Here is a 22,864-nt window from a genome sequence, read left to right on the forward strand (position 1 = left end):
GGTGAGAGATGAAGAGATGAAACTGTGGTAACTGAAGAAAATGAGAGGAAATAAGAGGCCTGAAGAATGAGTCATGAAGAAATAGATGCACACATGAAGTCCAAAAGAAAGACAGTGTCAAGTTACAGGGTGAAAATATGTATCACAATTGGTATGTTGGCTCACTGTCTAGCAATTAGTTTAGTTCATCCTCGTTTTTTGCCGTCACAGCTTCTTCGATTCTGACAGTTGTCTCTATGTTTGCTTCTTTTCAACAGCATCGAAGTGTGCGAGTTACTTTTTATGTAATGAATAACAGTAATTTATAATAATAGAATTATTAATCGTGCACACAGCCTTAAATTAATGCAAATGTTAAAGTAAATACACTTTCGGTGAACATGCATGTGTGAGGGTTTCTCATTTCTCTACAGCTACAGATGGACAATTCGAATATTTTTGCTCTGTCAACAATGACCTCAGGTTCCCTCCGTTTACATAATTCTCCTCCCCTCTCTGTTTCCCCACCGTCTCAGAGAGGGTGTATTCCCCACCCGCGACCCCTGGCCTCCTCCTCTGGTTCAGGAAATGGCTAACATGCCACAGAAAGCAAATGGGAGTGTGGGCTTGGCAGATCGCCAGCTCACCACACCCCCAACCTTAGCCTCTAGCTTTAGGAGGTGGAGTCTTTTTCAGCATGACACTGGTCCTGACAGGGGCCTTGTTATTGTAAATACGCTAAAAAAATTATTTGCTTTTTTAGACTACAATTTACGCACTATAATTCACCTTGGTGTCCTGCACAGAAGATATTTGAGGACACAACTTAAAAAAAAAAAAAAAAAAAAAAAAAATCTAGTAAGTGTTGAAAGTTTATGAACTCTGTAGTATGCAGGTCTTGTTTTGGCAGGTTGTCTTTTCATGCTTGGCCTCTTATTTCCAGGCTTTTCAGTACAAGTCTTCGCATTACTTTGGTTGGGAGTATTGGGTTTGCTTGCTGCTCCCTCTGCCTTTCCCCAAGAGACGTTAAATTCTGTACATGTTGTGTTGTACAGCCTTATGTAATTCAGCAGTCTTTACACATCCTAATTGAACAAGATTTGATTTGTTCCCAGTGATAAAGTGTTGAACACATAGATGGTATTAGCGCTGATTCCTTCTGGCATTTGTTGACATCCAGATCAATAATATATTGGTAGTAGTTGTCAACCCAACTCTCCTCAATATAGATCGCTTGACGCAGGCATTACCTCTACATCAAATTTACCTGCCTATAGTTTAATAAAAAAGTGCTAATTTTGCTGCTGCTGTGGCTAATATCCTTGTATTTTTCTTTCCATAAATGTGTATGTGGATGAGAGAGACACACACAGAGTATTGTCCCAAATTTAGGCCAGTAAGCTTTTTTTATTTTTTCATAAAAACATGACGAAGGCGCCTCAGACCTCTAGATTAACTTCATGTGTTATGCGCGTGCTAGCATCTGTGTGACTTGTTGAGAATGATGTCAGATACACAGTGCTCAGTGCGTAAATAAACCAAAGAATTCGAGCAAAAATAAAGGTTTCTGGGAGGGTTTCCTAACACAGTGATAAACTGTGCATATTTAACAGTGTTTCTCCTTAAATACTTTTCTTTTTTGTAGAATTACCCTTTAAACTTGGGTTTTGACAATAAAGTTTGTATCTCATTTTTATCTGTAGTGATCAATACATTGAGCCAAAGTGCTTTTCGTACAGATGAGAACAGGAAAAAAAAACCTGTTCAAAACACAACATTTTCACACTGTGTGTTAAAGTTCAGCTGAAGATCGTCTTTTGAGGCTGTGTTTACACAGAATGTGATTGGACGATCACAATGCCGAGTCAGTCATCTCCAACAAGTTAAGAATTTTATTGATTTTATAAATTGTTAATAAAAATTTGTGACAAAAACAAGGGCTGAATCCTTATTGATCCTCTATGCTCGTTCCATTTTAAGTTTCTGTACTTTTTCCATGTTATCATCATCGTTTGTTTTGAATTCATGAAAGAGATGAAGAGTTACGGGAAAGAAGTTAGCATAGCAACATAAAGACAATTTTCTTTTGAGCAATAAGAAATAATTGATGAAGATAGATTTTGGAAAAATTTCAAGGTTTTTCAGCGAGAACTTTAGGGGCCTGCACTTGTTTTTCACATCCCATCTGTCCCAGGAATCATCTATTGAAAACAGGAAGCCTTGGTTAATTCACACTTTAGAGATGTGTCATATCAGCATTTCAATTCAGTCATAAACCGTCCTGCAAAGTTTACTCAACTTTCATCAGACAGACTACCATCAGACAGTGCCTCACTGTTGCTAAATTCGAGATTGTTTGAAGTGTTATGTCAGTATGTTTTTGTGAGTCAGGAAATGACTTTTTCAACTTCCCTTATCTTGCGACACTCTTTCATAGTCTTGTCAGCAATTTAGCTTTTTTTTTTTTTTTTTCTCTTCTAAATCTGTTGCCTTGAGGTGGTGCTTTGCACAGCATACCTCCGCATCAGAGACCTGTTTAATGTAAACCACACTGTGTAGAAAGAAAACATAAAAAAAGTATGGTTTCTTTTTACCCCAGCACACAAAAAGCAGGAACTAAAGAACAGAAAATTTAATGATCCTAATGATTTTGTGTCAATATCAACACCCTGGCAAATATGCTGTATAATTAACTCTTCTTTATGTTAAAAAACTGGAGCTTAATTGATGCTTTGTGGCAAAGAAAATGGTCTATTCGTTCATCAATTTGCCATCAAATGGTGTTAAAGTATTAGTGTGAGATTTTAACAAACATGCGCAGTGAACCACACGTTAATATTTACTGGGAAGCAAACGGTGTGCCAATGTGCTACTGGATTCTGGTCATAAGAATATCTTATCATTTTACCAACATCCTTGTTTTGGCTTTTATACCAAACCTATATGTTTTGATGTGTTGAGCAGGAAAATCCCCTCCATGCCACTGCGATGCAGCATAATAGCAAAACAGCTGCTAGACTGTAATTACGTGTGTGTTAGTGAATGTGAGATTGTGCATTTGAATATTGTGTTTACTGTAAGAGCTGTCTAAGCCTCAGACAGCGGTGAAGCACATCGCGGGGACTTCCTCTGTTCCTTAAACCACGACTAGACTGGCCTCAGCGGTGCTGATTCTACACACACACACACACACACACACACACACACACACACACACACACACACACACACACACACACACACACACACACACACACACACACAGAGACAGAAGTTACTTTTAAATGTGCCTCATTACAAAGTGTACATCTAAAACTGACAGGTTCAGAGAGAAGTACATGTAAAATAGAAGGTTATGGTTTTGTGTTTCTTCTTTTTGGCTTAGTTTTTAGTAACTGTAATAATTTTTAGGAAATCTCTGGAGCGCAGGGTTATTTTAACTTGTGAGTTCATTCAATTTCATATCACTCTTCTTAAGGGTTGAGCCTCTAAGCACACATGTCTTGTAACTTTTTTTTCCAAGTACAGTGTCAAGACTTAAAAGCTTTGTTATTACTCATCGTTTCTATTTTATTGACTTGTCTTTTTTTTTCCACTTTCTTTCTCTCACCCCATCAGATACATTGGAAAGTCCGACTCCATAACCATCAGTGTATGGAACCACAAGAAGATCCACAAAAAGCAGGGCGCGGGTTTCCTGGGCTGTGTACGCCTCCTGTCCAATGCCATTAACAGACTCAAAGACACGGGCTGTAAGTAGATATTTGTATTATTGTAAGTATGAATTTTTAGGTGTTTCTTTCGCGTTGACTGAAAACAGGTCAGTGTTCTGTTTTTGTACATCTTTTGCCATAAGGTGACCTGTCAGGATTGTTATTGAAGTGTGATTCAGTTAGGTATGCCAAGTTAACCTTTGTTCACACATTCTGCACTGAACTTATCGCACATAAACAAATGTGTGAATCAAACCAAATGTCTCCAGACAGCCTAGGTTTCAGACTTGACACTCGTCTTTCCTGTGCCTCTGCTGGTTGCAGCAATAGATAGCATGCCTGCTGCTACAGTAGGCATGCAGCATGTGAGCTGTGTCCTAGCCTGCAACCTGCTACAGCATATATGCCAGCCATTCATTGCTATGAGATTTATGGCAACTCCTTATAACATATCACAAATATTGCTTGCTGCAGACATCTGGCTCCTGTGACCAAATCAGTGCCAATAGTTCTATTTAAAGCAACATGACTTTCTTGTCAGGAAAAAAAAAAGAGGAAGAAACATGCTGCTGATTGATGATGGCACGAGATAATCACTGGTTGCCCCAGAACAAGATCCCAACATACTTGTACAGATGCTCACATTCTCAAATGAGCAGTTCTTAATCTACATGCTTAAGACCGTCACCTCACTGTTACGGTCTTTTATTTCAAATATATTCTGTGCATTCCAAATGCTTGTTAACCCTGCCTAACTTTTTGGCGGTACCAGACACGTATACCCTTAACCAAAGTCCAGACTATCAAATTAACATTCCTTCCAGTCATTCTCATCTTTTCCTTCAATCTGTCTTCCTGGCCTGCCCTAAACACAGGCCGTCAGACTTGTACCAGACCACACTGAGTTACATTTATCCCTTTTTATATGTATCCAACCTTTTCTCTGTTCCAGTCTGCTTGTCTTTCTCCAAAAAAACTCTTATGGAGTTGTCAAATAATGTCACTTACTGAAGTGTTTTGTTAATCCAAACTGCAATATTGAAGCTATTAATGCATGAATTCCATGAATGCAGGCAGTTGTAGTTTGGTTGGCCCAGATGTGACAGGCTCTTATTCCAGCTTCTAACTGTCAAGCTAAATACTTCACATAAGCATTCAGAATACTTTCCAGCACCTTTTTGTATTTGCTAAATGGTATTTCTGGCTCATGAAATTCCCCCTAATCCTCCGAAAACCACAACAGCATTATTGTTGCCACAAAAGGGACCTTGACAACCTAAGAAAGCCTGGTGCAATACTTTTACCTCACTATGACGGGGGACTTAAATTTATCCACTTCCAGAGGCAGACAGTTTAGGCTCCAGACAAGCCACTTACTGTGCAGTCAACATGGCGGAAATTATACTTTATCTCAGCCACAGAAAGTGGACAGGGAAGCATGTCCTGTGACAGGTCCTTGCTTTATGCCTTTGTCCTCTTCCTGTGTTGTGCAGATACATGAATTCATATTTAGACACATGAATGGAGCCCACTCTGTGGTCTAACCAAGATGTGCACATACACAGGCAAAAACATAAAAACAACCCAAACACACAAAAAGGCATTACTGGAATTGTCTGAGTTCCTGCAAGTCATATTCATACACATAGCACACTCTGCCATCCAGTATAAACACAAAACCCTTACAAAACTTCCCCTACACACACACACACACACACACACACACACACACACACAGCTCTTGCACAGTCTTGCAAAAGGGTATCCAGCATGGTTGCCTAGTTTACTAGAAGGTTGTTTGGCTTTACACTGAACTCATTTCCTGCTTTAGCATTACAGACACAAACCTCTAAGTCATCTGCCTCATTTCTGTACCCACAAACTCACTAACACACTCACACACAGACACACAGACCACCAGTTTTTCAAAATGACTTGCCTTACTACTATTGGTACACTCACTTTGAACTTTGCTTTTTGTGCTTGGTATTGATACTGTTGATGCAACGTCTTGTTATTTTTCCTGATGTGCTAATAGTGATACTGTTGATTCTACAGTTTTTACACATGCATGCAGACATGGCAAACATGTCCAGACAGCTGTGCATGATCTAAATGAAGCGACTAAATTAAACATGTGGCTCTGCATGTGCACATTGACACATATTTATGCAGTTTAGTCTATTGCAGCACACAGCTTTTAAAGCTCTGAGGAATTGAATGGTGTGGTGAGGGCTTGCGGTTAAAGGTCTTTAAATGTTCTGTCTCTCTGTTTTTCCTCCTCTCTTATTTAAGAAAAAAAATCTGCTTACTATTCTGGCCATGTAAGGCTCAGACCATCCCTGTTTAGTCTAGACACATATCTGGAACAGATGCACTTGTTCTCACACAAACCCGCAGGCATTATAGAAATGAGCTATATGCTTCTTCCCATTTAAACGATTTAATGTGCAAAATAAGTCATGCACACAAACCAAAGACATGACAACTTAAGAGTTGGCTTATGGTGAGCTGGAGTGTCCCTTTATCTTGCTTTCTTTCACACTGTCTCTTCTGCATATTTCTGTTTATTTTACACTCAACCTACGTCTTGTGTTTAGCCAACACACACACCCGTACACACACCCGTTGTGTTGTTAATGAAAATTAATTGATATCACTCCTGCACTGGTCAATTGGAATATGTCCAAATCTCCTTGTAGGATCTTGTGTGTGTGTGTGTGTGTGTGTGTGTGTGTGTCTGTGTGTGTCTGTGTGTCTGGATCTTGTTCAGTGACTTGGATTATGTTCCTCTGCTGTTTGTGTCTAGCACCACTGCCCCTTCCTGAGCAGACAGTGAATTCTTACTTATTCAGAAACAACAAGGCTAATTACAGTTTGTGTCCAGACATAGCTACATTTGCTGTCTCCTGAGTCAGATTCCTCTTTTTATTAACTGCTATTGAACTTGCATGTTAAAAATTGGGTTATCACCACTCATTTGAAACCAGCGGCGATCCAATTTACAGACTTAGAAAAACATTATAGGGACATTTGAAGTATTCTCTGTACATGCACAGAAATATGGGCTTTTAAGTGAAGTAGTGGTTTCTTGCACTATTTAAAACACACACAAAAAATGCTAATCCTGGCTCAACTTTTTGCCACAATTCAAAGTCCTCGCTTGCGTCATCTGGTTTTGCCGTAACAAATGCTCAGCTTATGGGTTTAAACCTGGATTATTATTATTATTATTAATTTTTTTTTTTTTTTTTTTTTTTTTTTTTTTTACACATCAGAGTAGTTATAACAATCTTGTATTTATAGCCTGTGCTACCTACACAACTTATTTTTTTTCTTTAGTGTCATTATTGGTATGACTCCTCGAGGTACACTTTTAAAGGTTAAACATGCAGCAGATGCTGAATCCGTTTTTCTATTTTGTTTGCAGATCAGAGACTTGACCTGAATAAACTGGGCCCCAATGACAATGATACTGTGAGAGGACAGATAGTAGGTAAGAAATACTGTTATCACTGCATAAACTTCTTGTTTAAGTGTGTGGGTATTGTTTCCCATTTGCCTGTGCACGAAGTACAGTTACCACCTGGCATTGTCTCTAACACCTGCATTTACCATTATGCAAATAATTCAGATCATCAGCTCCATGCGTTGGTCTCAGAAACAGAAGTATTGAAATGTAAATAGAGATGTTACCCTGAAGTGAAAATACATTTCTACAGCTTGCCTTCAGGAGGCGAATAACATCTATTTTACATTACACTGACTTTATACTCAAAAGCTGGCAGGTTAAATACTCTTTAATGTCCAATCCAACGCCATCAGACATTTGTTTTCCTATATTATGCAGCTTTGCTCGTTGCATATGAGAAAAGTGCATGTGTGAAAATGGCTTAAGTGACACAAACGCATAACAGAATACAAAATGCTCAATTTACCTTGAGCCTTATAGTGAGTAAAATCGCTGCTGTATTATCTTTCTCGTCTTAAACTGTAGTAAGTCTTCAGTCCAGAGATCGCATCGGTTCTGGAGGACCAGTGGTAGACTGCAGTCGTCTATTTGACAATGACTTACCTGACGGGTCAGTATCCTGAGACATTTTATCTATCCTGTTGGCTATTAGTTCTGTTTTTAATTTAAAAAAAAAATCCCTTATTTTTGTATTTGGAGTTTGTCCATTTGATTGAATTAAGTAGTAACTTTTGAATATTATCCTTCTAACAAATGAAGTAATGTTGTGTGGGGTTTTTTGTTTATTTGTTTTGTGTTGTTTAGTTTTTTTAAATGGTGAATATTAACTTTGTGTCATTGTGTACAATGAAACAGCTGGGAAGAGAGGAGGACGGCCTCTGGAAGGATACAGTACCTGAACCACATCACACGCACCACACAATGGGAGAGGCCAACCAGGTACATATGTACACGTCTTTAGTTTTAGCATACCTTAATCTATGTAGGATATTAAAAAGAATACCAATGTACCTGCACTTTAATTTTACCTTACATACAGCAAGAATGATAATTTAATCCAAAGCAAATTTTATAGAAAGCTTGCACGAGGATCTGAGAAAGTGGTTGTACTCCTTCCTCACTTCCCCTTTGAGAAGAAAATCCACTTCAACACAACAAAAACAGTCTGTTGATAATGCTCTCAGTTTCCTTAGTCCTCCACCCCAACACACACGGACACAAATGGCTAAATAAACTATCCAGCCATTCAGGCAGCCTGGCTTCATTTGGCCCCCGTTGCTACAGGAACAACTGTCGCCTTCCTACTTGGCCCGTATCAGTGGAGCCATTAGGAGTGTAAGCAAATAACACCCTGGACCACCTCACCCACTTTTGCTTCACATCTTTAGTCACCCCTACACAGCAGAGTGGAACAAAGTTGGAACGGCAGGAAATAATGGTGAGGAAAAGGTCAAGCGGTGTGGATTTGGGGGAGGAGGAGGAGGAAATGATGAATTGAAGGAGGAAGACGAGTAGGTAGGACTGTGTAGGAAGATGCAATGACAAAGTGAGAGTTGATGAATTAGGTTGTCGTGAGGGGACACTTGTCCAGGGGTAGAACATGAAGACGGGACAAAGGAAAGTCGATGCAGAGATGGGGGGAAAAAAATAAGCACAGTGAAAGAGGAAATGGGAGGAGGAAGAGCATTTGGAGGGGTTGTGGGTCCAAGACTTGAGATAGCCAAGGCGTCAGTAACTCTGGACAGCCAGACAGTGGTCAGACAGGCTGCACACACAATGACTGCCAGTAAGCCAGCCTGTCTGTGTTTGTGTCTCCTTATCAGATATCTGTTTGCAAGTCCCGCTCTTAACATGCTGACACAGACTGTAGTCTCATGACTTTTTGTTCTTTTTTTTATGCAACCCATAATCACTGATATTATTCAAAGCTTAAGCATTATCATAAAACACATTTATCTTCAAGAGAGCATATGAAACAAAGTGTTTTGCAACAAAGATGCTATCCATGTGTCTGTGTGCTTGCCAAAAAGAGATAAACTTGCTACTTCTGAGACTTAACAGAAAACACAGCTTTGCTGGTAAGCATGGTAAACATTTGCTTAAATTCACCAAAACTAAAAGCCAACCATTTATCACTTCACCAAAAAATTGTTTCTTGGAGTCACACATACGACTTGTAGGAATAAAAGCACACATTGTTCTTTTCAGTTATTCACCCAGTTTATAGCAAGATGGAATAGAAATGCTCTTTCAAACATAGGATTAGTTATTTCAGATGTGCCAAGAAATATACTGTCAGAGTATGTACCGATTCATAGAATGTGATTTGAAAATGGAGGCAAAAGTGAAATACAAACCCCTTATCACCCCACTTTGACCATGTGCCCTTTCTTTTCTTTTCCAGACCAGCATCAGAGTACTCCAGCCCATCAGGGCGTCCATTGAGCTGCGTGGTGGATGAAAACACCCCAGTGATGACGCCCGTTAATGGGGCAGAGGCGAGTGGCCCTCCGGGCGAACAGCGGATCCAGGAGCGAAGGGTTCGATCGCAGCGGCATCGTAACTACATGAGTCGAACACACCTACATACGCCGCCAGATTTGCCTGAGGGTTATGGTGAGAGACAGAGGAGTGACACACAAATGCATACACTTAGTATTAACACATCAGTGGTTCAGACTACAGCCAAATTATGGCCTAAACCAGACGCTGTAGGGAGTTGCTTTGGTCAGGAATGCTTATTGTGTCATAATGAATGAAGACCAATGCTGTATCTGTGATGCCTCACAACTTTTAGAGACATTAAAGAAAGATGGAGTTTCTTTCTACGGTCAGCATGAACTTGACAAGTATAAGCCAAAACCTCATCCAACTCAGATTTTTTCTTCTGCCTCTTTGTCGTATACAAATATAGACATGGCAAAGCGGGAAATGCATACAAGTCTAGTATTAATTACTGTTTTATATTTAAATTCCTTATTGTTACCACTGAGTGAAAGCTGCCTCATTGACATCACATTATATTGTACTGGTGTGATTATACTGTCAGCTACTACGTTCTCACAGCTGTTGTTTCAGACTAGAGCGGTTACCAAATCCCATGTTCGTTGAACTAAAAAAGTGCATTTTGGAACATCCAAAAGTGCATTCCAAAATCAGTCCACCCCCCCCAACCCCAAATATCCAAGGTATGCAGATGAAAGACATGGCGCTCTGATCCTGGGGCGAGTGTTTTGTTTGTTGCCTGGGGGCACTTTTTTTCTTCTTTTTTTCATGAGAATCTCATTTAAATAGCTTTCTAACTTCCCCTTTGTTCTCTTTTCCTGTATTCCCGTCCCGTCATTCGATTTATTCACACTTTCTCGCCTCGTTCCTTTCCCACCCCCACCCTGCAGAAGCACATCGTGACAACTGCAGTCATCACTTAGGCTATGTTCACACTGCAGGCGAAAGCGCATCAAATCCGATTTATTTTATTTTATTTTTTTATTCATTTATTTTTTTTGACCCTATGCGACCCATATCCGATCATGGTATGACAGTGTGAACGGCACAAATCCGATATTTTCAAATCCGATCTGGGTCACTTTCGTATGTGGTACTGAATCCGATACATATCCGATGTTTTAGAAAGCGACTGCTGTTTGAACGGTCAAGTCGCATTTAATCTGTCTTTTACGTCACTGACACAAGACAGACACCAATTATCAGCGCGCGAGAAGACATCGCAAACGCTTCCTGGCCATCCCGTGTAGATGTCAGTGAAACTGTTGGGAAGACAACGTGAACATTTTATTTGTACTGTATAATCTGCAGATTCTGACAGAAATCTGCAACTAACCTTTGAGGCACCGCTCCTCTCTAAAACAGCAATAAGGATAATTATTTTGTTATTTACATTATTATGTAAATAACAAAATAACTTAAAGCAAAAATTGGGAAATGTAAAGTCCAAAGTCTTCACATTAAGGACCATCAGTCAAACAATATTGTTTGCTCTGGGTCTAAACAGAGCGCGTTGTGTGTGACGTCTTTTGCGCATGCGGGCCGCTTTGAGCATTCACACTAGAGCGCGTTTGCTGTCGCATTTTTATTTGTAGTGTGAACAAGCAGACAAAAAAATTGGATTTGATCAAAAAATCGGAATTGAGCATTAAGACCTGCAGTGTGAACGTAGCCTTAGTTTGTGTTACTGCTCCTCTTCTCCTCTCCTCTCGGCTCCTCTCCTCACCTCTCCTCGTTTTAACTATTGGAATGTTTTGGCTTTGCACGCAATTATTCCCACAACGAAAAGAAGGTGGGAATCCTTTTCATAGCTCAGTGTTTCACTCCAAGAAGAGACTTTAGGTTGTTTTTTTTGTTTTGTTTTTTTGGTCTATTCTTTAAGCTGAATTTGCTTACAGCATGCAAGTACTTGGGGGAAAATAACAGAGAAATGGTTTTTGGGGTTTATTTTTTTGTTTGTTTGTTTTTTGCCCTCCCCAACGTGGGAAAGATTTCTTTGCAAAGAAGTGCTCTTCTCTCACAGTCAGCCACAGTGGACCCCACAATAGCCACAGTCTCTGTAAAATAAATTATTATTTTAAGTGTGGTGCTTATATGCCAGTGCTTGGGAATGACACTACTGGATCTGTGCCCCCTTTGAAAGGTCCTGCTGTGTCCACTGAGACTGGCTGAGGTTGGACAAAGTGAGTCACTGATGCCCAACAACTCAAGAGCTTTCTTCCTTAGCTGAACCCTCTGAACTACTGGCTGGGTGTGGTGAGAGAGAATAAGAGGGAGAGAGGGAATGTGTTTTGCCAGTAGGAAGTTGGAGTGGGAGTTAGTAATGGATTAGCTGGTGAATATACACATGAATACCCCACCACTGCAGCACTGACTTTATGCCAACATTCACACAGTTGCTCTCCATTCATCTATGCGCTGGATGGAACCACAGATTCAATGAGCTAATGATAGCTTACAAATGAGTGTCACTCCCCTTTGATTTCTTCTGGTTGTTTACACACGAATTAGTGGGTTTGGCGACATGAAAGCATTTAACTTTCCATTTCCTTTGTTTCTGAAGGTTAACGGGGGTGGATTACTTTCAAAGCACGCACGAACCTTTAAGTGAAATAAGGCAACTAGGATGCATCAGCGAACTGTCCAGAAGGAAAAACATTCATGGAAGTCTTTGATACATTTCCCTCACATTTTATTTTTCCCATCCCCTTGGGATACGCCTATTGGAGACTGAAGAGGAACTAATTGATTACATTGGCACACACCTTAAGAAACTCTTAGGTCAACAGTGTCCCAGCAGTTTGGCTGTCACATAAATTATAAACAGACTTCTCCTACTCCAGAATACACAAACTCCCTATCCTTGCTTATACCCATGTAGACTGCAGAACATCGGTCCCACAAACAGTCCCAAGCTTTTTTCTGTGCTCTTTTTGGCCTTTTTTGACAAATGAATCTCCTCTCTGTTACAGAACAAAGAACAACTCAGCAGGGCCAAGTTTACTTCCTCCATACACAGACTGGAGTCAGCACATGGCATGATCCCCGGGTGCCCAGGTAACTCATTTGTGTTCATATATTTCTTTTCATCTTCATTGTGCCTTTACTTGTAAAAACCCTTTTCAATTCCTATTTGAAAAGGCATATGCAGTTGTGTAATATATATGATTGTACTGGAATTAACAACACACTGATTTCAATGTGTGTTGAAATCAGTGTGTTGTCTTTTTTTGTTCGATTCCTAGTATCAAACCTGACACAAAACTGCAAAACTGACAAGAGCAAACTGGAGTTGACTTGGTTGAATTAGACGTTATTTCTTCCTTTGTTGCTGTTTTTCGTGTTCAAAAACACTCTTATTAGTCAAATTTCAGACTCAAGTCAGTGTCAGCCAAACGGACAACCCCTGGGTCTGATGTGGAGTTGGAAGAACATTTTTGGATGCATTTTTGCATTTCTTTTTTTTTCTTTTTTTTTTTTGTTGTTGAACTGACCAAACTATAAGCCAATGGTTCTGCATTCAATCATGCTTTTTCACCAACTCTCAACAGTTCTCTGCTTAATTCCCCAAAGATTACAAGCAGCTCTGTTGCGTTATGTTTTTGGCTACACCTCGATGTAGCTTCTGCTCACATAGCATCTGACTGAGAGCATAAACCTCTGGGTTTGGTCATTTTGGACAGAGCTGCTAAAATGACCCAGTATCTGCGATGAGTGCAGCCAGGCATGTGCTTTGTGCCTGAGTGATGTGTCCTCACTTCACACAAGGACGATGGATTCACACACAAGGAAAGGCACAGAAGCTCCTCAGGCTACAGCGTTGTCCCAGATCGCAACTTTAGTTTCTGCTAACAGAAATGTCACTCTGCAAGACAGAAGGAGAATCAAGAAATAAGAACAAGGACTTTGGCAAAATGATCATTTCAGTGGTAACAACAGTGTTGTTACAGGTTATTATCACTTTATTTTATTATCACACAACACAACTATCATCAAATATGTCAACAAATTGTCCCTCATATAAAATTCTGTATGAACAGTTATTTGGTTTTACTGTAGTTGGTAGTGTATTAATTGTAGTAGGTATGTGGCACGACCCATCTCCCCTTCAAGGTCGTCTCCTCGTACACCTCTGCACCAGCACTGCCTGTTTTTAGATTGCATCCTGTAAAAGTTTAATTCTCACCACTTGTAGCTGCATATCCATGCTGCCTAATGACATGACCTTGTAGTTAAGGAACAGCACTTAAGTTATTGTTTTTTTATTTTTATGATCATAGTAGCAAAACGTTTTCATCTTACCTCGAGTTAATGGTGTCAGTGCTATCCAGTTATATTAAAGAGGGTTGATCAATGCAACATGAGTGAATTTGAAACAGTTTAATCTTTTTTTTGGTTCAGGGACTTAAGCAATGTAAACTGTGAGGAGCTTGGCCCACTGCCACCCGGCTGGGAGATCAGAAACACTGCCACCGGCCGTGTCTACTTTGTTGACCACAACAATCGAACAACACAGTTCACAGACCCACGGCTGTCTGCTAACCTGCATCTAGTGCTCAAGTGAGTTTAACAATTGTTCAAGAGTGTTTTGAGAGCAGTCCCATGGTTGTTGTTTAGGTTTGTGGTGGTATGCACAGACAAATGCTTGCTTTTATTGTGTACTGTTCACTCTGTAATATAAGAATCAGATATTTCCATACAACTGTCAGATGCCAAAGAACGAAGTTAGATATGTTGGAAGTATGCAGGTATATAGTTGTTGTAGCCTTTTATTAGCTGTCCCTCTATAATCATAAGGTAATGAGCGTAGCGGTGACTGAAACACATAATTCACTGATGGTAGTTTCTGTAAAGCACCCTCAGCTATTTGGAAACCAGGTAACCATTAAAGTAACAGAGAAGTCTGATCAAGGATATGACTGTAAAATAAAGTAAATATTTTAATTACTTAAGACATCATTCATATTCTTCTTCTTCTAAAAGAAGTGCAGCATTTCATCGTCATTGAGTGCTGACCTCACTGTGCCTATTGCACTGCTAAGGTTTGTTTTAGCTTTCTCTGACATCTTTGTGTTTGAAGCAGAGGGACATTAATGGCTTAATATTTTTAAAATGAGCTTCCCGCTCATTGTGTTAGTGGAAATCAACAGTACTCCTGTCATCATGTGTATGGAGTAACCAAGAGAAGAGAGGATGTGTTTTGCTTACATTGTTAAATCTACCAGCAATGAATATGTATATGGTTCACTCACTCTTTTTGTTGTTTTGTTCTTCCTTATCATTTCCTCTGTTGTGTTTTTCTTTTCTTTTATGTTAACACTCTATCCTATTATTTGTTTATAACCTTACAAATCTTCCTTTCTTTATTTTGTCCATGTTTTGGATTGTTTTACACCATTTTTCTTGTTTGATCTTACCTGCATTCTCTTTCTTTATGTCCTTTATTCTGTCCTTTTTCACGTCTGTCCTCTTTCTCCGTTCCTTTTTTTAATCCCATCCCCTGATGTTTTCAATGCTCCAATACTCTTCTCTGCCATTCACCTTCTCTTTTATGTCCTTTTCTTCGTTTCCCCCCTTTTGTCTTTCTCTGTCTTTTCCTCTTTCCTGCTTTCTCCAGCAGCCCAAGTCCAAATGGTTCCCGTGTGGCCATGGACAGCCAAAACACTAACCTCAGGTAACCCACAAATGCACACAAAAACACAGACATGCATAGAGACAAATATGAGCATTCATATGCTTGCACATAATCTGCAACGTACAGATAAACTGTCCACAGGGCACATAGGCTTTCATACTATATACACACAGACTTGCACTGTTATAATACCATGAGAGAAAATGCCATCCAAAGGGGGAGCATGTCTGCTTGTGTTATTGTAAACATGTGCGAATCTTTTTTTCTCAAGGTTACCTTTCAACTGGATGCCATGCAAGTTTTAAACACACACTCTCTGGCCTGCTGTCCGTATCGGAGAACTGTCAGTTCATCTTTCATTATGCTCGTCTAGTCTGTCAGCAGCCTGCCTCCATGGAAGATCAGCTCTTAGTACACTGACCCAATGAAGCCAAACCTCACTCATGAAAATACTAAACACATGTTAGCAAAGCAGCTGCTAGCTTAGCACAAATCTTCTTTTATTCTTCAACAGAAGACGCAGGCCGGACGCATCATTTAGTGAAAATTACACCAAAATTGTCTGTGGTATTTTTGTAGACATGACAGACTAAATTTTAGGAAGTATTTTGGCTGTCAGGGAGGTCTCTTTACTTTACTTACGACTTTCAGCGTGTGCAGTGGGGATTATTAGAACAAGAGGAGCATACAGAGAGATGTAGGGATTTTTCCGTCTTTGCTTTTTTGGTAGAAAATCTTAGTCAAAACCTCTTGCAATAATAGCGGCTGGCACGATAGACATGTTTGGGAAATCAACATCTGGTCATTTGGTCAAATAGTATCCATATGTGTCAGAACAGCCTCTGGTTGTGATTTGAAGCTCAGTTATGTTATCCACAGTCAGCATCGTTAACCGCTTGTCTGACTCCTTATTAGGTGCGATTTGAGTCCAGACAACACTTTAGAGCTTTGAAAAATTAATAAGCTGTCATTTGTACTGCAGCTTTTGCAGTGATGCACACGATATTAATGAAAATAAAACTGAAAGACAGTCCGTTTGCAATTTTGTGTCACTGCAAGGGCAATGTTCTGCTCTGCCGAAATATGATGAGGTGTATGTGTAATATCCGAATATGTTTTTGTTGTAAAAGTAAGCACTTGCTCTCTTTATTTGTATTTTTATTAGGTACAATTACAGAGGGGGGGGGGAGTTAGAGAGCCTAGTCGAATATTGGCTGGATCACATTTTTAATTGGGCTTTAAAACTTTGGTGTGTGATGGTCCAGTGGTATACCTCGCATATGTAAAACTGCACAGTTGTAAAAACAATTTCAGCTCAGATAGTATCTGCTGCCTTAAAGCTGCTCCTTTATGTCTGACCATAACCAAAAACTGGCAACATTGCTTTTAATTACTACCCTGATGTACTCAAGTAGAAAAGTCACTGTGGCAGGAAAAAGTAAACGCACTTCAAAATCAGTGTTTTATTTAATTTTATTTATTTTTCTTCAAAATTGGAATGTGTTCAGTATTAGTCACTTTTCTACTTTTGGCACTGAAACACAACATTTTCTTAGTGGTGATAAATGTTGAACTTCTTACTGGGTGAGAGGCTGAACTGTGACGGCATGTACACAAACAACAGCAGGCAGTAATACAGAGGCTGCATAGGCACATGCACGAATGCCACACCAGGCTGTTTACACATATTGCACGAGTGAAGCAGATTCGTCGAAACATTTGGGAGTATCAGCCTCGTTAAGTTTCTGTCTACTAAGCCGGTATGTAAACACTAGTAGAACAACCAGTCAAACCACCACCACTGTTTTTGTTCTACATCTCCTCCTCCTTGTTGTGCATTTTTCTTTTAATCCCCTTTGTGCTTCCACCTTGAACGTTTCTGTCCTGATGAAAAGGTGTCGGATTTTTCTGCTGACTTCATACCAGGACCGGTTTCTTTTATCGCTGTCAGGATTTAAAGATATAATATGTAGCATTTTCTTTGGAAAATCTGTAAACTGAAAAGCAACCTGTTTCAATCATCACTCATGATCCGTATGCAGTGACATCTACTTTGATTTGCTTTTTTTATTTTAGCGATTTCTGGTCGGCAGCAAGTCAGAAGTCACCAAGCGCCTCTTGTCTTTCACACACTCTTGGCAGAGAAAGGGCCAAGCTTCACTGTTATTTCCAAACAGTATTGCTGGATATTATCTACTTTTAAGAATATTTAGCCCCCAAACTGCATTTAAGGTATTATGAAAATACCTAATTTAAAGTTGGCTGATCTCTTCCTCAAGGCCATCTTTCTGTGCATACCCAGACAGCTTCCAGTACAGCTGCTTGTTTCGATCTCTCCCTGGAAGTCCCAGTATGATGACTTGAACTGTACGATTTATGATTAAATCTAAAACTGACTCATATGTTAGGTTATGCCCTCTCTCTATTTTCGATAATTCCACTCAAACAAAACACGCATTAAGAGCCTCTAATGCCTGTGTCTCAATCTCGTGGCCCATGTCACCTCTATTTGTGGCCCGCATAATGACGTGAAGAAATATTTTTAAAAATGATTATTCAAAAATTATTTAATATGAAGGCAATAGGCAGAGTGTTACGGGCATCACCCTAAAGAATGTAGCCTCATGGGCAGTGTAGTCCGTGCTGCAGGGAGAATGGACTGCCATACCCGTTATGTGTCTGTGAGCACGAGGGAGGAAGAAAGGACAGAGTCGAAAAGTACAAGCTGTCATGGAGCAGAAACGGGAGATAGAAGCATGTAAATATAATAATAACCACTGCAGCCAAAAAGAGAGTCTGATGAGCCCAGCTGTAAGTAAGCTATTAAGACTCGACTGTACACTGTGTTCGTGTTTTCCTCCGAAACAATAAGTTCCGTTGGAGCAGCCTTTCAACGCCTCTCTCTGTCTCTCGCTAGCAAAGTTGACACAGACAACAAAGTAAAGCTAGTTTTCGGCTACGAGCCCGACACAGAACCCGACGTATTAGCCAGAGGTCCCTTTACTACGGGCCGGAGCCGCGGACCTGTTTTATATACGCGCGGAATAGTTTTCTATATGGGATGACTGCAAAAAGTGCAGCCTTACCTAATGTCCACCTACTGTTGCTCATTTATATTAAGATTTAAAAATCTAGTTGGTGTTGGTATGGTGAGTAACCTTCAGTAATAGTAATAAATCACACAGCAATAGTGCATTCATGTAGTTGTAAAAAGCATCATAATATATTAATTAATTCAAAATATACTGAATACATTACTCTCACAAACATCGAGCACACTGAGAACACACCAACAAAATATTTGCCCCACCACCTGTCCCACTCGTAACACTTGGCTCCCAGTAAGCTTTTCCACTTCCACTAAATAAAATTAAAGTTGAAGAATCTTTTTGACACTCTGGAGGAGATCCAGCTCACATCACAGAAGTGCAAGTGTAAGGATACAGAAAGTGACTTCCACTGAGACATCTAAAAAAGTCATCCAGTCATGCACAAGATGACCTCGAAAGAGAGATCAGCCAAGTTGAGATCAGATACCTTTTTTTTTTTTTTTTTTTAAACTTTTCCTCCTACTTCCTAGGTCTATAACATACAAGCACGCACTTAAGTATGACATGAAACTCCATTTCAGAGCAGCAAGAATTGATTTCAGTGAGAGTGAGTGGGTTTTAACAAAAGTATGCATACCGCAGGAGGAAGAGAGCACAACAGGAAATTTTGCGTGCATATTGGAAAAGAAAAGCAGTTGTTGTTTGTGTTTCCTTCCACTACCACAATTAATGTTCCTGTCATTTTCTGTCACACAGACACAGAATGAAATTCTTGGCCACTCAAAAACAATGAAGAGATTCTGACTATAGAGTGGGGGAAAAAAAAAAAAGATGACTTTTTTTAAAAAGACACAGAGGAAGGCAGATCAGATATGGAACAAATATAAACTTGGTCAACTCCTTCTCTCTGACAGATTTACTGCCCACTTCACGCCATCAAACATTGATGATCTTTCCAAAAAAATCTTTCTATCGATCCTGAAGCTCTTTAAAAAAATTTCATGTTCTTTTTGACTCACTGCACTGCAGCTAATGCAGACATGTGCTCCATTTTTATTATCCTGACCTCAGCTCAGCCTTTGGTGCTTCAGGCCGCAATGTCATAAACAGCAGCCGAAAAAATTATGTGATGTGGCAGACACTATTTTTCTTGATTTTTAACTCCAGTGACAAAAAACCGCTGGCTGGAAGCTTGCTAGCTAGAGTACCTCACATTTCTGCACTCTTTCTGTTGTTTCATGATTCAGATTCATCCTCTCTGTAGTAACAGCATGTTTAGTCTGCAGTATTAGATGCATGGAGCAGATTTGGGATGCAAACTGTAATCCTATACGCTTCATTTAAATAAGACTCACAGCCCTGTTGCCTTTGACCTCAGCTGATGCAGGGCTCGAATAGTCAGACAGTCAGACACGGCTGCATTACTGTGGTCTGCCACACCGTCTCTCGCATACTTAGCTTCCTGCTTTGCACCCACTCATAGAGTATGTCTGAAAAATTACATCAGTGTTTGCTTGAAGGTATTTTTAGGTGGCGCTGGATTGGGCCTTGCTGGGCATCAGCAGGTATTTTCCCAACCAAGCAGTAAATCTTGATGACATTTATATCAACATTTGCATTGATGTTTTGTGAAGTTATGATTATATTTAGTATAATAACCTGTAGCGCTAAATGGCAATTACTTGGCTGTGGGGATTTTGACTTTTTCTACTGTATTTTCTAAACCTGACTTGATTCACCAGTGCAGTGATTGCCACCTGAAAGGGAACCTTTAGTATAAGAGCAAACAGAAAAAACTACATGGATTAAAGCCTAAAATTAAATAAAAAAAAGAAAAAAAAATCCATCTTAACAAATATATACAGTGTAACTTCTACCAGTTTTAGCTAGGCATTAGTATCCATGGGATGCTGAAAAGTCTAAATCAGAAATCACATAATGATCAGAAATGGAAAATGATGTTAATCCTTTATTTTTAGAAAATGTCTTCATACACAGAATATTTTCATCATCAGGCTATCCACAGTTTGTCTAGTGCTTATTTCCTGTAATGCATCTGCTTTTAGAGAAGGCAGAAGTTCTCTAATTTTAAAATTAGAAAGAATGTCAAAGGTCACGGTTCACTGGCAAGACGCACAACAGTGACATTTCTCCCCGCTCTTTCTGTTCTCTTATGCATTTTAAGTGTAAGGAGCATGGCACCAGCCTGATAGCCTCACTATTAAAGGGCCCTTTGATTCTGTGGGCTGGGTGGGGGTCAGAGTGGGTGTGTTCATGTGGCTTTAACACTACTACACTTAGTCACCACTCATTATATCCCACCTGTGCAAGCTGTAGTGTAAAAAGCAGCAAGTAAACTTTCTCACACAGAGACGTGCAGCTCTGCACACACAGCCTGCAAGTACAGACAGAGGATAGAAGGCTATCATGACTCTGCCGGTTCAGGTGTGGGTCATCCAGTTCGTGCAAATGTTTGCGTCTTAATTTCTTGACCTTTACAGCCTATTTTTCCTGTTCCCTCTAGCATGGAATAACAATATCACAATCCTGTGTCTTTTAGATTGAATTTGAAAGTTTAGATTTCTCCCCACTCATCATATTTCACAGTTGTCACATCAGTAAGAACCATTTCTCTTTTTTGGCTCAGGGAAAGATTTTCAGTTTTGCTGTGCTTGTATTTTCTATATTTACCATCAAATATGCAGAGTTTGTCCCATTTGGGAACTTGAGACAGTGAACTATGCCGAAACATATTTTTAATTGCACTGTGCCCTCAGAAGAAAAAGTGCGCTGAAATTACGCTTTATTATATGGTTCTTAAGTCCTCCAGCCAAAAGCAACTCATTCAGTTTTGTTTTAAGGCATCTTTTCTTCCCCTCCTCCTTCCTAAAAGTGGTTTTCAAGACTGCTGTACTGCAGTCTTACCCTTTCTTTGACATGCTAGGAGCCCCAGCGCCTGCCAATAAAATAAATAGCAGCTGAGTTGATTATACAGGGATAGGCTGGTGAAACACTGTACCCGTTTAGCTTGGAAAGCCCTCATAGATAGACGGGCCTTTTTCAACCCACTGATCCCAACAACCCAAGTGTACACTAAGTGTTGGAATAAGTGGGTGGATATGTGATGCTGCATTGGAAGGCCTCTCTTTCTCATTCTTTTATGTTTCAATTCATGCCGGTTGGTTTGCTGTCTTTGTTTAGTCAACAGCAGCTTTGACACTCCCAGCAGAGGACAGTAGCTTCTTTTAAAGCAGTCGTCTGCTGCCTGCATGTCTCCTCGCAGGAAAATGAGGGCTGCTGCCCTGCTCAAGGGAGAGATGGAGTTTGTTTTTACGAGGCCCACCCAGGCATCTCACCACCAAAACCACAGTGAGGGCTGGAGGAAGTTAGAACATGAATCCTCACCATGGCTCACGTTCCATAGGCTGTATCTAAATATTTCTTAGAACATAGAAGCTCTGAAAACGAAGGGGGCAAAATAAGATGAAGGTCAGCATTTAAGTGCCTCAGTGTCAAATTCCACCTTCCTCACAATAGACCTTGTCTAAAAAAATGCAAGGCTTCCGCACAAACATGAACTGAATGCATTAATTGGAATTATAGTTAACTGCATTTTGGAAAAGGGTGGTTTTCTATTTTGTGTTAGGACAAGAAAAACACACGTTGAGAGAAATGGACAATAGTGAAAAATCTATTTAGTGTTCAAGTAAGAAAACGACAAAGTAGCCAGTCAGTTTCGACCAGAGATGCTATCAGGATCATGGAACTATGGTTTGTTTGGGTTTTTAGGCTTCCATCTAAATTCAGAGCAAAGCTAGAGGTGACTTTAGCGGTTGGCTTTAAAAAATTCAAATAATTACCGGTAAGTTGGTGGAAGAAGTTAAACAAGGAGAAAAATAAGGGCCTCAATGGTTTTTTTTTTTGTTTGTTTAAACAAAATGCTATGTTGATGGTCTCATAGTTAGCAAACTCTGTTGACACTCTGTCTTGTGTGGATGTAACCAGTTATTTAAGCACATCAGTTGCTGTGTTTGAGAATTAAAGTGAGGTTGTTTTGATACACACAATTGAGAACCGCTCAGATAGACTAGAGAGCTAAAGCCTCCTGCTCTGAGCCTGAGTTTGGAGATGAAGCAGTGGTACTTTCACATTCCTGATTCACCTGCTGCTACAGCAACCTGATATCTCTTCCTCCACCGCCTCTAAGATCACCCGCTCCTTGTTCCCTTCACCCTCCTTTTTCTTCTTTGAAATGTTGTCCTAGAAATTGATGATGAATAGTCCTGTAACCGCTCTGTTTTTTTCTTTCTCTACAGAGAGGATGTAAAAGTATCATACTTTAGTTCTTAGTCCTTTTTTCTAAAAGTGTTTGTTTCCCCCCCTAAATGTGAAGATATTCACATATGATCCATATCTGTAGCTCCAGGTCTATGGACATCTAGCAAAACGAATTTAGCTGGAACTGCATGGAAAGGGAGGGCAGCTCCGCGGGCTAGATGAAAGCTCTGCT

At 39.9% G+C, this 22,864-nt stretch overlaps 1 protein-coding gene across 2 annotated transcripts in view; it reads left to right on the top strand.

Annotated features, from left to right (window-relative positions):
• LOC120735115 (E3 ubiquitin-protein ligase SMURF2-like) overlaps positions 1-22,864 on the top strand; it is a 65,403-nt gene that overhangs the window by 33,122 nt on the left and 9,417 nt on the right. Inside the window, exons 4-11 of one of the 2 annotated variants that reach the window (XM_040034301.1) lie at positions 3,598-3,731; positions 7,123-7,188; positions 7,690-7,774; positions 8,020-8,103; positions 9,569-9,780; positions 12,642-12,726; positions 14,071-14,229; positions 15,287-15,343. In XM_040034301.1, the coding sequence (XP_039890235.1) occupies positions 3,598-3,731; positions 7,123-7,188; positions 7,690-7,774; positions 8,020-8,103; positions 9,569-9,780; positions 12,642-12,726; positions 14,071-14,229; positions 15,287-15,343 (882 nt within the window). The remainder of the gene's footprint in view (positions 1-3,597; positions 3,732-7,122; positions 7,189-7,689; positions 7,775-8,019; positions 8,104-9,568; positions 9,781-12,641; positions 12,727-14,070; positions 14,230-15,286; positions 15,344-22,864) is intronic. The other variant, XM_040034302.1, reaches the window with a different exon arrangement.

The sequence above is a fragment of the Simochromis diagramma genome, unplaced genomic scaffold (genome assembly GCF_900408965.1).
Source record: "Simochromis diagramma unplaced genomic scaffold, fSimDia1.1 OVJJ01000747.1, whole genome shotgun sequence".
In the NCBI taxonomy this organism is placed as follows: Eukaryota; Metazoa; Chordata; class Actinopteri; order Cichliformes; family Cichlidae; genus Simochromis; species Simochromis diagramma.